At 41.5% G+C, this 14,237-nt stretch overlaps 1 protein-coding gene across 1 annotated transcript in view; it reads right to left on the reverse strand.

The window, feature by feature from the left end:
• vstm2la (V-set and transmembrane domain containing 2 like a) overlaps positions 1–14,237 on the reverse strand; it is a 71,329-nt gene that overhangs the window by 22,470 nt on the left and 34,622 nt on the right. The window contains exon 2 of the mRNA XM_080204451.1: positions 5,215–5,384. Within this exon, the coding sequence (XP_080060577.1) occupies positions 5,215–5,384 (170 nt within the window). The remainder of the gene's footprint in view (positions 1–5,214; positions 5,385–14,237) is intronic.

Genomic DNA, 14,237 nt, shown 5'->3' on the forward strand with positions numbered 1-14,237 from the left:
GCTACCAAATAAACCTGTTGGATTTTAACCTGGTGTTGTCAAACTTCTTATTGTGCTTACCCCAGTCCAACGCTGGCATCTCCACATCATAACTCAATGTAACATTTGGAGAGCAAGTATCCGTGTAAGCAGCACATTTCTAGCTCCCAGATTCCAACATTGCGCTCAGTGTAAGAGACATTCTTGTTGCATCTCAGGCAGCACAAATCTGCCCATTAGAAACTTATGTTTTCTAGATGATTACAGTCCCTGTGCAGGCATCAGGACTCCCAATAGACTCTAAAACCCAACAATGACAGACACTTCCAACATTCCAAGTTGTTGGCAACTCAAGAACTGGCTCAGTGACACTTTGTTCGTTGTTTGCACTTTAGCTGCAGGTGCTATATAGGGAACAAATCTCAATGCCAATTTTGGAAAAGGTTACAAAAGTATTACGGTACCTTCTTTATGTTCTTTAGATTTTCCATCTATTTTAATTTAGCAGAATGTTGCTATTTTGAACAGCAATCCGTGATTAATTCAGCATGAAAACTGCAATGGAGTTGTCACCAAATCCAACAGAAGGATACAGCCAAAGCATAAAAATTGTTTCATAACTGGACGTAAGACTAGAGTCTGTGATGAGGAAAAAGCCATTTGGTATGTCAATGCAATTGCTTTCACAGCCCCTGCATTTCATTCTCAAACAGCGCCCCACCCCTGCCGCCACCAACTCAATCCTGTCTTCCAAGCTATGTGTGAATCAAATGGATTTATTAATATCTCTATAACTCTTAGTAGCTTTTCTTGACAGGTTTTGATCCAATTCCTTTGTAAATGCGCCTAATTGACCCAGGATTGGCCAGTCTTTCACCAGCTCCAACTCCTTCTCTGAGGGCTATTTCGTTTCTCCATTATCTTTAGGAGAAAATAATGCTTCAAATTACTAAATCACACACGAGGGCTTGTGAATGTTGCGACTGAGTTCTCGGTCCAGGTGAAATAATCCCATAAGCACTGTAGTTGACCAGACTGCGTGTGCATAGAAACCCTACAGTGCAGAAGGCGGCCATTTGGCCCATCGAGTCTGCATGACAACAATCCCACCTATGTCCTATCCCCATAACTCCACATTTACGCCACTAATCTCTCTAATCTATATATACCAGGACACTAATTTAGAATGGCCAACGGACCTAACCTGCACATCTTTGGATTGTGGGAGGAAACCAGAGCACCCGAGGAAACCCCCACAGTCACGGGGAGAACATGCAAACTCCCCACAGACAGTGACCCGAGGCCGGAGCTGAACCCAGGTGCCTGGAGCTGTGAGGCAGCAGCATTAACCACTGTGCCAAAATGCCGTCTGTCCTTTGAGTAGCTTTCATGTTCTACTTGAAAATATTGATTTACTCTAACTCAATTCTGTATTTTAATTTTGTTTCACTGTTGTCATTTCAAAATGGATACCTGGGCAGGGGATTGGAATAACTCCTTTGAGGCTGGTGCCCTTTCATCAAATTTAGATTTACTGACATAGTCAACTACATCCACACAGGTACTTCCTCATACAGAGTACTAACCCAGAGTGCCAGCAACCCTGGCACCCCACATTATACAGAAATGCAGGGCTCCCTTATCAGACAAGCCATTATGCCTTAATCAGGGAGCTCGTATTTGAAGAGGTCCACATAATGGACTTCATTAAAGTTATTCCAGGGTGAAAGCTGCATGCTGCCATTCAGTTGCTCACTGATCTCTGGCTACAGTAGCCTTAGGGATGTGTAGCTGGCATGAGGCAGAAAATATCCACTCATATGGAGACATCGATTGTCATGTGGGTAAGTTGCATCAACCACAGGTAACTGCTTTTGATACAGCATGCAAATAAAAATGACAAAATAAGAATTATTAATTACAATGACTTTAACTCTATGGATTCTTTTTTTTAACTATTAACTTACAGGATTTATTGCCCATCCCTTGTTGCCCATGAGCAGGTGAGCTACCTTCTTGAACCACTGCAGTTCTTGAGGTGTAAGCACCCTCACAGTGATATTAGGGAGGGAGTTTAACCCAGCAACAGTGGACGATTGGTGATATAGTTCCAACTCAGGATGATGAGTGACTTGGAAGAGAACCTTCAAGTGGTGGTATTCCCAGGTATCTGCTACACTTGTCCTTCTAGGTGGCAGAGGTCAAGGGTTTGGAAGGTGCTGTTTAAGGATCCTTGGTAAGTTCCTTCTGTGCATCTTGTAGATGACACACAGGGCTGCCACTATGCATCGGTAATGGAGGGAGTGAATGTTTGTGGATCGGGTAGCAGGCAAAAGGTTGCTTTGTTCTGGATGGCGCTGAGTTTCTTGAGTGTTGTTGGAGCTGCACTCATCAGGGCAAGTGGAGAGTATTTCATTGTACTCCTGACTTGTGTCTTGTAGACGGTGCACAGGCTTTGGTAGTGGCAGGGGTGGGAGGTTGGGGGGAGGTGTTGGCATCAGGGGGTGAGTAACTCAATGCAGAATTCCTAGCCTTTGTCCTGCTCTCGGAGGCACTTGGTTTATATGGCTGGCCCAGTTCAGTTCCTGATCAATGATCACCCCCAGGCTGATGATCGTTGGGGTTCAGTGATGGTAATGCTATTGAATGTTAAGGGTCAAAGGTTAAAAGCTCTCTTATTGAAGATAGCCATTGCTTGGCACTTGTGTGACATGTATGTTACTTGTAGGAACATGTGCTGTTCTCAAAAAGGACAACATGTGACAGAGAATTGCATCTTTGCCCTCAATTCAAGTTCTCAAAATCAACTGGCCAAAGTCAATAGATCACATTGCCAATGGAGCAGTAGTAATGAGGTGCAACCACAAACCTTTTAATCGAGTCAGATCCAGACTTCTTGTTGACTGAGTCCAGATCTTGAAGTTCAGTCACTCCCTCACATACGTCTTATTGTTTCAATTAATCAGAAAACATGCAACATAACACAACTGGCTTCTCAAATCTGCTAAGGCAAACACAAATTTAACAGACTGTTGTCTAACATAACTCGTGCAGGAGATAGTTACTGTATAACTCTTCTAAGAAGAAAAATAATTCAAGTTCTATTCTAATCCTGAAGCCAAGTGATGAACAATATCAGTTCAACTTTTTAAAAACTCTTTTGCAGCAGTTCATAATTCTTTTGTCCCCAAAGCACTAAAGGTGCAACATTCTTGCAGTCATTGAATTATATAGATGAGGAGGCCATTCAATCCATCATGTCTTTAATAGCTCTTTGGAAAAGCTATCCAATTGGTTTCAATCCCCTGCTTCTTCTCTGTCTTGATGTGAAGGTGCCGGCATTGGACTAGGGTGGGCACCTCAGTGACTCACTCACCTGATGAAACGAGTAGTGCTTCGAAAGTTCGTGATACCAAATCAACCTGTTGGACTTTAACCTGGTGTTGCGAGACTTCTTACTCTTCTCTGTCTTCTTTACGCCCATACTTTCCCATCATCAGGATATTTTACCAACTTGAAAGTTCTATTGTAACCAATAAGGCATTTCTAGATAAACCACAACCCCCTCCCCCCCAACCCCCACCCCTGCAACCCCCTTCCATCCCAGAGGCAGGGCAGATGTCTCCATGGCAAATGGTTATGTGTCGATTCAGAACCCCGACTTGGTTATTTGTTGGAGGGAAGTTACTGCAGTTCTTATCTTGGCCACTGGGTGGCAATGAAGTGTTTTGCATTGATGTAGTCCGCCTCGCCAATTGTGGAGGTGCATTCAGTGTGGTTTATGACAATGAGGTAAACTCCACAACAAAATGTTGTTTAAGAATTATTGCTGTCTAGGTTATGTGAAATGAAATGCAAATTTAGTTTACATATTTTAAAAAAAAACATGCCAAATATTCCAAATTATTTAACAACTATGAGGCAGAATGTTAAGATTATGAGGCTATCACTGCACAATGGTGCCTGGGCTTTTTCCATCACCAGGAATAGTTGGTGTTGTTATTGATCAGATGCTGGCAATTATTAATGAAGTGTGTACGCTGAGTAACTTTGCTGTACCTGCACTGGCTCCTGGTCGATTTGAAAATTCTAGTCCTTGTTTCAAATCCTCCCATGGTTTTGCCTCCCCCTATTTCTTGTAATCTCCTCAAGCTGTATAAGCCTCCAACATCTTTGCAATCCTCCCACCCTGTGTCTGCCACTTCATTTCTAACACTGACGGACATACTGTTAGCAATCTAAGCACTGTGCTCTGCCTGCCTAACCTTCTCTGCCTTTCACATATACAAAATAGGAGCAAAATGAGGCCATTCGGCCCCATGATCCCAGGCCACCATTCAATAAAATCATGACTGGTCTGTTTGTGTTGAGTTCCTGAGAGATCCTATGTATACTTTGCTCTGTTTGCTTCAGTCTATGCAAAGACTTTAAAATATTTTTGCCTACGTAACTAACTCTGCTAAGCTTAAAAAAATCAACTGCTAACTTGACTACATTTTAAAACTCATAAGGCTAGAGGTTAGTTGAAAATTGACTGCATTCCTGAAGGTACACAATTCAGGCAAACAACAGCAGCTGCAAGAATGTTTTTCCAGACAGGGACGAATGGACCCAAAGATTCCACATTCCCTATCTAACCCTATCAGCAAGAGTCTATCTATCTCTGCCTTAAAAATATTCAGTGGTAACGCTTCCACCATCTTCTAAGGCAGAGGGCACAATTTTCCCGTCCTGTACATCACAGGAATTGTAGCAGACGGGACATGGATCATACAAAGATCTGTTGACCTCAGACAGGATTTTCTGGCCTTGGGGCGAGAGCGGCTGAAAAATCTTGCCCAGGGTTTCAAAGCTGCACAGCCCTCTGTCCTAAAAGGGTGTCCCCTAATCTTAAAACTGTGTTATCTATTTCTGGATTCACACATAACAGGAAACATTCTTTCAACTTCTACCTTGTTAATGCCATTCAGGATCTTACATACTTCAATAAATCATCCTTCACTCTTTTAAACTCTTTGCTGTTTTGCAAACTTCCTTAATGTTACCTGTTTAAATAAGCTGTTGATCACCTGTCTTAATATCTCACTTAGTGGTTTAGAATTAACATGTACCTGATCATATTCCCATTAGATGCCTTGAGGATAGTTTACTACATTAAAGGTGCTACAATGATGGAAATCAACACTATTGTTTGTACTTAAATAAATTGGATATAAGTATATGTGGTGTGAGTACCTGGTGGGAATTCCATGCCTGTTTGTCAGTCCAGTCCTTGGAATTTCGGATATACCACCACTGAATCTCCAGTGAGTAAGATGGCGAACCACTCCCCCGGAAAGCACAGGCCATCTCCACGTCCTGCCCAGCTCTGGCTGAGACATCATGAGGGACCTCAGTGAATAGAGCTGTAGGAAAGAAATCAAAGTGTTGTCAGCAGCTCTTACTGTGAAGCTATAGCTGAGTAATGATTGTTTAGTGGGGGGGCTGACGCTTCTTAATCCACTGGAGGTAAGGTAAGCGGTTCAACATTGTCAATAAAATATCATGCAGTAGATTCTCATCACAATGCTACCAGTTCACAATACAGACAGCAGCAAATTCTCGGCTAACAGTGTATCCCAGATTATGGGTGGAATCGTTCTGTCCCACTAGGAGTGGGATGAATAGCTGGCAGGGAGCCCACTTTGATGTGTGGTCAACAAGGCATATCTGCATGCACACACTTCTGCAGCTGTCAAAACTTAGACTTCAGCTCAGCCGATTTCACCCTATACGTCTGACCGCATTTATTGTAGTCAGCAGATGCGCATGGTTAATTTGTTTTACTTTTCATCATGTACAGTAAGTTAGAATTAAGAAAATATCACCTCCAGGTTTTATACCAGATTGCTGCAGTTAAAAACACAACAGTTTTTCACTGAGTTCTATTGAAGGATCAGATTCAATAACAGAGCAAAGTTGGATATATAAAAGTACAAGATTATAGACATTAAACCTTGGCTGGTTGCAATCCCCTCTCTATCAACTATAAGGCAGTGAGTAGCGTAGGTGTGGAAGAGGTATATACATGGAACTCAAACACTGAGATTCCTAATTTTTTTGGTAAATGGACCGCAAACAAAGGAATACCTTTTCCAGAATTGGTCAGTTCCTCGATTTAATGAAGAGGACCATATACTTGGGTTTGTTCTCTGAGCTATTGCAGAGAATAATAAGAAGGTTAATGATAGACCAGTCACACTGCCCTTTGGAATTTTCATCTGAGAGACTGTGTTTTGCTTTTGTTTGTTCAATTATTTGAATAGTGAAATTAATGGAAGTAATAATCCAAGCATTAATAGGATGAACATGAATATGATGGGAATAGAGGGATATGGTCCCCAAAAGGATAAAGGGTTTTAGTTCAGAAGGACAGCATGGTTGGTGCAAGCTTGGAGGGTCAAAGGCCCTGTTCTTGTGGTGTAATTTTCTTTGTTCTTTGAAGTCAAATGGGCTGCCCACTTGCAATCAAGCCCCCAATATTTTTGTATGAACCTGACTGTAAATTTCCTGTTTGCATTTTTGGAAATATATTTGCTCACCTGAAAAATTCAAGGTTCAAATACCCCCAAAGAAATGCCTGAAACCAGTCTGGGTAGCCTCAGCACAGTTCCTCGTGGGTAAGGCACTGCCGCACTACTCAGCCTTTCTAATCTGACTGGCTCTTCCAGGGACCAGACCAGCAGAGTGGTGAACGGAAGTACCAGATCAGTTGAGAACAGCACATGTTCCTACAAGTAACATACACGTCACACAAGTGCTGTTGTAAGCTCTTAAGAGGACAGAGTAGGGAGCTTTACTTTGTTTCTAGCTTTGCTATATCTAACCTGGGAAATGTCAGGATGCTGATTAGTGAATGATTGAAAAAAATTATTTTCACTGAGTTACAAAGCCAATACACAGGCAAGCCCCTAATCCATCTCCTTGCTTAAAAAAAACATTCAAATTAAATTCATGGTCCACACCAAATAGACACACTGGGCAGGATCTCATAGCCTCCCTCAGGTGAGATCATAAAATCCCGGAGGCCAACTGAGATTTCCGTTCTGGGAACCTCATCCACCCTGATTCCGAGGCAGGCGAGGTGGAAGGGTTTCAGCCAATAGGTCCAAACTGACAAGGAAAGGCATTACACCTGATCATAGCCAAAGGCTTAGAAGCCTGAAATTATAGTCAATGTACTGTTAGGACAGGGCCAGTCTGAATCTATCTCTTTGCTTGCTCCAAAAACCAAATTTAAATTGAATCCAATTTATGATTTCACATGAAGGAGACACCTAAGATCCAAGCTGACAAGAAAATGCATTGCATCCCATCTTCAGCTTGATCTTAGCCAAAAGGCCAAGAAACAACGATGAATGACAAAAATGAGACAGTGTTCCAAGCTGGAAACTGACTCCCAACTCATACATATTCCTTCATGTTGAGACTCGGGCAAAACTCTCTCACCTTGACATGAATGTGGCAACCGGAGCTTTAGATCACATCTTTACAATGAGCAGAATTTCCTCTATAATCATACACTTTCAAGCTGGAAAATAGCCACCATTTATCTTCTTAAGATAAGGCTGTTCAGCATACATCACGGTGTCACAGGACACATGCACATTACTGTGGAGATCATGAGCCTCAGCAGAATAGGAGGCTGTTGTGGAAAATAAACGCCAAAATAACCAGTTGGATCAAATGGTACTTGGCACACCAAAACCCCAAGCATTTGGTTCAACTGATACTTGTAATTTAAGTTCTATTTTACAAGTTATAAACAATTCCTGCAAAGAATAACACAGGATCAAGTGCTACTTTCTACACTTCAGAAAATACAAATAGAATCATTGGCATCAGAAGCTGGTTGAGACTGTAATTACACGCATTGTGAGTGTAGTCCTGTCCAGAATTATTTGTCATTTTTCACTGTCAGTTTTACATTTCCCTTCTTTGTCGTTGGACAGGATGCAGCTGATTTGACAATGCTGATTGTTGTCGGAGAAAAAGGAGATTAAAAATCAAAACTCCCAATTTATTTAGACACAGTGCTTTTTGTCCTCTATCTTTGACTGTTCAGATATTCAATATTCGGCTGGTTCATTGGTTAGGTTACTCCATTCAAATGTATTGATGCTCGTCTTGAAATCCTCCCTGGCCCTTGAACCCGATTCAAGTTCTCATTTATAGTCAACTCCTCAAACCAAGTATACTGGTCTCCACTCATTAATATGACCCTGCACAAAATGCAGCATGAATTCCTTCGCACTATGGGTTGTAATTGAAAATTTACTGAAAGATATAGTTTGGGCATTTTTTTATGCTTTGGTCAATGCAACAGCTGAAAAGAAAGAAGTTTGCATTTCTAAAGCTTCTTTCAGGACCTCAGGGACTCCCAGTGGCTTTAGAACCATTGAAGCACTTTTGAGGTGTGCTCACTCATGTATCGCAGGAAATGTGGCAGCCAATCTTTGCACAGAAAGCTGCAATAGACAATAAAAAGGTCATAACCCAATCATCTGTATTGATGGTGTTGGCAGGGACCGACATATTGGCCAGGATGGAGAGATGAACTCACTTGCACTTCTTCAAAAAGCGTCGGGGGATCTTCCACCAGAGAGGCTGATGGTGTCTTGGTTTATCGAGTTGAAAATTCAATACCTCTACCAGTGTAGCGTCCTCTCATTGCTGAACTGAAGTAGATCATGTGCTCAAATAAATAGCTTGAATAATTTAGTTCGCATGATGGAATAAAATTCAGTAATAAGTAGTTTACTCTAACTCAGTTCAGACAAATGTTTATTGTTTTGGAAAGAGACGTGAAATGTTGTTGCTAGTGAAACTCACTCAAATTCAGTGGTCTTGACCTGGGCTGGAAGTGAATGGGCTGCAGACATCTCCACCTGCAGCCGCTCCAATCTGGAGCCAGCTCCACCTGCAGCCGCTCCAATCTGGAGCCAGCTCCACCTGCAGCCGCTCCAACCTGGAGCCATCTCCACCTGCAGCCGCTCCAATCTGGAGCCAGCTCCACCTGCAGCCGCTCCAATCTGGAGCCAGCTCCACCTGCAGCCGCTCCAATCTGGAGCCAGCTCCACCTGCAGCCGCTCCAATCTGGAGCCAGCTCCACCTGCAGCCGCTCCAATCTGGAGCCAGCTCCACCTGCAGCCGCTCCAATCTGGAGCCAGCTCCACCTGCAGCCGCTCCAATCTGGAGCCAGCTCCACCTGCAGCCGCTCCAATCTGGAGCCAGCTCCACCTGCAGCCGCTCCAATCTGGAGCCATCTCCACCTGCAGCCGCTCCAATCTGGAGCCATCTCCACCTGCAGCCACTCCAATCTGGAGTCATCTCCATCCGCAGCAACTCCAATCTGGAGTCACCTTAGTTTGCAGCAACTGCAATCTGCTAACATTTTCCACATTAAAGCCAGGCAGGAGTGACATCCTGGTTTGAGATCTAATATTTTACTTTTAAAAATTTGGTAAAAATCTTAAGAATGTGCTTAAAGACATGGGGGAAGAAATAACTCTTATTTATACAGAAAACACCACTTGGTACTCAATGTAAAGTATAAAAATATCTGAATGGTGTATCTAACCTAAAACTGAAGGAATGGCCAGCAGTAACAGATGCTCACTTCTCTAACAGCAGCATCCTATGCCACCTGAGACATTGTTTCAGCATGCTGAGTGCACCCTACAGCAAGTTTAAAGTGATTATTTATTACCCTCTCCCACCAACCAGAAGGCAAGATTGATTGGTAAAGTGCCAATTTATACAAAAGCATTGGCACATAAATCTATGAAGAAGCATTTCAAAAGATAAATCAATTTGCATGGGGACAAAAAAAATTCTGCAAATGGCCTTTTAAAAGCATACGCTTGAAAAAAAAGTGCCTGCAGAGGACCTACAAACACATTAGAGCCAAGATGCCTTTGAAATCCCAGTGTTGATTGTCTGACCTCCAGTGAATTTAACAGCTTACACCGAGCTTCCATAATGGGAGCTCACTTCACATCATATGAAAATGCTTTCAGTAACATCAATAATTACCTCTAAGAGCAGCTGATTTTGTGGGAGTGTTGAATGCATCATTCTGAAGGATGCACTTAGCGAGAAATCACATGAAACATGGATAACATTGGACTGGTACCAACACTTGTGGCATAACTCCAGCTGCTGTCGACATACTTCAAAAGGAGAAAATATGCCTTCCTCACTTTCTAATTACAGTATATTTCAATCCTAGAAAAGTACATTTTAAACTAAACAAGGTGTTCTAACAAAATATACAACGCTACTACTAATTATATAACCCGATTCTCGACTTCCTCGTAAAACGTTGCAATTTTAAGCAATGCTTTTGATGTTTCTCAAGCACCATGGTCACTTCCATAAGTGCTCCAAATGTTCTATCTTAGTGTGCAGTTGAATATGTAATTTTATTATAGTAAGGCCTGGTAAGGGCTAGAGAAAGGGAAATTGCTGGGTCCATTCATTTGTTTGAAGAGACAAGAGGACAGCACTGGTACGAGTTTCAGAATGGTTTTCTTTAATTGAAAGGAACTTAAGAGAATTAACATGACATAAGCAAAAAAAATGCAAATTTGGAGACTGGCTTCTAAGCCAATCCTTCTAATTTAAGAACTGAACTAAACTTGAATACAAAACTGAACACACACATTCTAAAGTCAAAAATACGATTCAACCCTTATCTGATTACTGGAAGTATCTTTTGTATGCTATCCCCATCTAGAAAAACAATCCTTGCAGTTGCTGTTACGGGAAACTGCTGTTTGCCTGCATCATTTACCCTTTAGGAATGCAGTCAATTTTTCACTAACCCATCACACCTTCTGATTCTACATGTAGTTAAGTTAGCTACAATTGTTCAGCTTTGCAGAGTTAGTTCTAAATGCATTTGTGCATAGGCAGAAATATCTTTAAAATGAAGTCTTTGCATAGACTGGAGAAACAGGGCTACAGGATCCGTAAGAAATTTAACAAAAGGCTCCCCCTGCGATCTGAAATGGACAGGGGCTGGGGGTGGAGAATCCTTTCCTCCCAATTGGTAATCATTCATCCCAGGAAAATTTAACATTGAAAGTGTGGAGTCATCTCACAGGATAATGTATGACAGTCACCTGGGTGAGTCATGAGAGGTCCACTACTGGTTTCATTGTAGCCCAGTGCTAGCTCTTACAATGGTTGAGATGTCACCGACTGAACCAGCACCACAATGAAAGGCAATGGTGAACCAGCCAAGAAAATGGCTCAGCATTACACTAGTGTAATTAAGTTCCAACAGCATAGATGGGAGCTCCTGTCGAAGGACAAAGGCCATCACACTTAGCAAGGGAGAGAGTGAGGCCTCCTGGGTCACTCCCTAGTGAAATCCTTATACATACAAACTTGTCAGTATCAGAAGAATAAGAATTTGGAAAACAACCAATGAGAAGGAAACAAATACCAGAGAGCCCAAAGAAGGAAATGGAAAAAGAGAAATTAACCATCCTACGGTCATATGAAACATGGTGAACAGGAGAAGGCAACCTTGTGAGTCATGGGACAGCAGTTAAAAGAGCAGTGTGATATACTTAAAAGAATTGGATCAACTAGGAAGGATTGTCCTGATGTATGATAGAATTGAAGATTGCAAAAGCCAAATGAGGTTAGTGGCACTCTGGCATGAAAGGACTGAAAACAACAGCAATGGAGAGTAAGCAAAGTGTTGCATTAACACACCCTGATGAAATAATAAAAAAGATGGAATGAGCATAGAACCATAGATCTTTACTGGGCTGAATGGCCTCCTTCTGCGTGTTAAATCTGCACCAATTCTCCAACAGGGCATCTTACCCAGGCCCATCCCCCCACCACTTGAATCCAAATAACTCCACACATCTCCCATGGCTAATCCACCTAATCTACACATCTTGGGACACCAATGGGCAATTTAGCATGGTCAATCCACCTACCATGCACACCTTTGGACTGGGCGAGGAAACAGGAGCACTGCAAGGAAACCCACACAGACTCGAGGTGAATGTGCAAACTCACACAGACAGTCACCCAAGGCATAATGGAGAACTATCTGCAAAAGATGAAAAACCTGCAGTGATTGAACTAAAAAAAAAGCCAGTAATGTCGGCATTGATTTAATTGAACCAGGCATCCGAGAACGAGAGATAAGAGCACCAAACAATGACATAAAGACTGGATTGGGGCTGGAATAGATGAACTATCTGCAGAGTTGACCAAAAAATGTGAGAAATAATGCAAGATCAATGTTTGCTAAGCAACACAAGGATTCTTGCCCAGCGGGCAAATGGCCAGACAACTTCATGCAGACAATATGATCACCCAAAGTCAAAGGCATTTTGATGTCCTGACTTTGTACCATTAGATTACTTGCCCATGCATTGAAGGTTGTGTTGTGACTATAACAGAGTGTGGATGGGGAGATGTAGATCAATATTGAGATAATCAGGTTGGATTCCAGGGAGGACGAGTGATGAAAGAATGACAAGAGTAATGACTTAACACAAATGTAGAGTTTGGACAGGAAGTATATTTTAGTTTTGTATTCTTCAAACAAATCATTCGATCGGATTGACAGGATTAAACTCTTGACAGTGCTGAAAGACACTGGAACAGATGACAGAGATAGACAACTCATAAGAAATCGGTACAGGGAACAAATAGCAACAGTGAGAGTAGCGAACAGGCAGTGGGAACCATGTGTAATTGGAAGAGGAACTTGACAGGAATATTATTCGTAGACTCAGAATCTGGTGTTACCACTGGATGATAACATCAGTTAGATTTGCAGACAAAAAAGCATTCGTACCAAGTACAGAAGAGATAGATTAATAACATAGCTATGAATTTTGGAATGAAAATGAAAATTAGCAAAACCAAAGTAATGTAAATCACAAAATCAGCAAAAAAAGAATTCATAGAAAGAGCATAATTTAAACAGGTGCAGAAGTTCAACTATTCAGAAAACGTACCTCCAGTTGGAAGGTGCAACAATGAAATAGGAACAAGGAGGCAGTGTGAAAGACTGTATTTAGTGAGAATAGATAGTTGCTGATTGAAAATCTCAATAAACAACTCATGAAGCAAATTGTAAAGGATTTGATTTGGATTATTGTTTTGTATGGATTTGAAATTTGGCCTTTACAGAAAGGTACCCAAGTTGCTAACCGGTTTGGAAATGTTTTGAAGGAGAATGGAAAGGATCAGCCAGATAGAGAGAAAAAAACAAATAATGAAGTGATATGGAGATTGAATAAACAGTAATATTTGCTGAATGTAGTTAGGAAAAGGCAAAGAGACTGGGATAGAGCACATATTAGGAGTGAACGCACTGTAGTAAGAGACATTATGAGGGAAAGTTTCAAGGAAAAAGGAGGAAGGAAGAGACTATTGGTAATGGGTGGCTTGGAATTTGAAGGAAGTTATTGGAAAATGAAAAGACTGGCACAGGACAGAGAGACATTGAGAAGATTAATGAGCCAAGAACCTGCCTTCAGGCAGAACACAGTTAATGATGATATATTTAGGACAATGTACAGAACCCAACAAATAACAGAAATAATGTTTTATAAAATGGATGCTAACTAATAGCTTATGGTGGATAGAAAATTGACTTTTCAGTTTTCTCTCCAGCCCATCATTCAGTCCTCAGACAGGAGTAGAATTTCTGTGATCAAAGGTATCACCCATAACCAGTGACAGTAAACCCCTTTAAGTTTCAATTAATTACAGTGAATACAAGAATTAAATGCTTGTTAAATTTTCTCTGTTTTTCTTATTGTACTAACTTCCAAACCTGGATCCCCTTCAACAAATTCCATTATAGTGTATTGAGCGTGTCCTAAAACTGCAGCTATAGTTATATTACAACCTCTTCAATTGCTGTGGCTTTTTAATATATTGCCACCAGTCACTGTCTCAGTTGTCAACAGCACGTAACTGGGCAGACAAAAGATAAGAGACAGTAAAGTAATTTAATGGAGGTGATTTAATTTAAAATGAAAGACATGAATGGTGCCACTCCTAGATGATACCACAGTTCAGTGTCATTGCTTGACCCTCCTCGTGAGTCACACAATCCCAAAATCATACCACGGTGTGAATGACAACAGTCCCTGAGAGCTGAAAATTTTTGGTATTCATTCATGAAACATAGGCGTCACTGGCTGGCCAGCATTTAGTTGCTCTTGAACTGA

This window comes from Carcharhinus amblyrhynchos, chromosome 16 (genome assembly GCF_965287045.1).
Source record: "Carcharhinus amblyrhynchos chromosome 16, sCarAmb.v2.hapA, whole genome shotgun sequence".
NCBI classification, from domain to species: domain Eukaryota; kingdom Metazoa; phylum Chordata; class Chondrichthyes; order Carcharhiniformes; family Carcharhinidae; genus Carcharhinus; species Carcharhinus amblyrhynchos.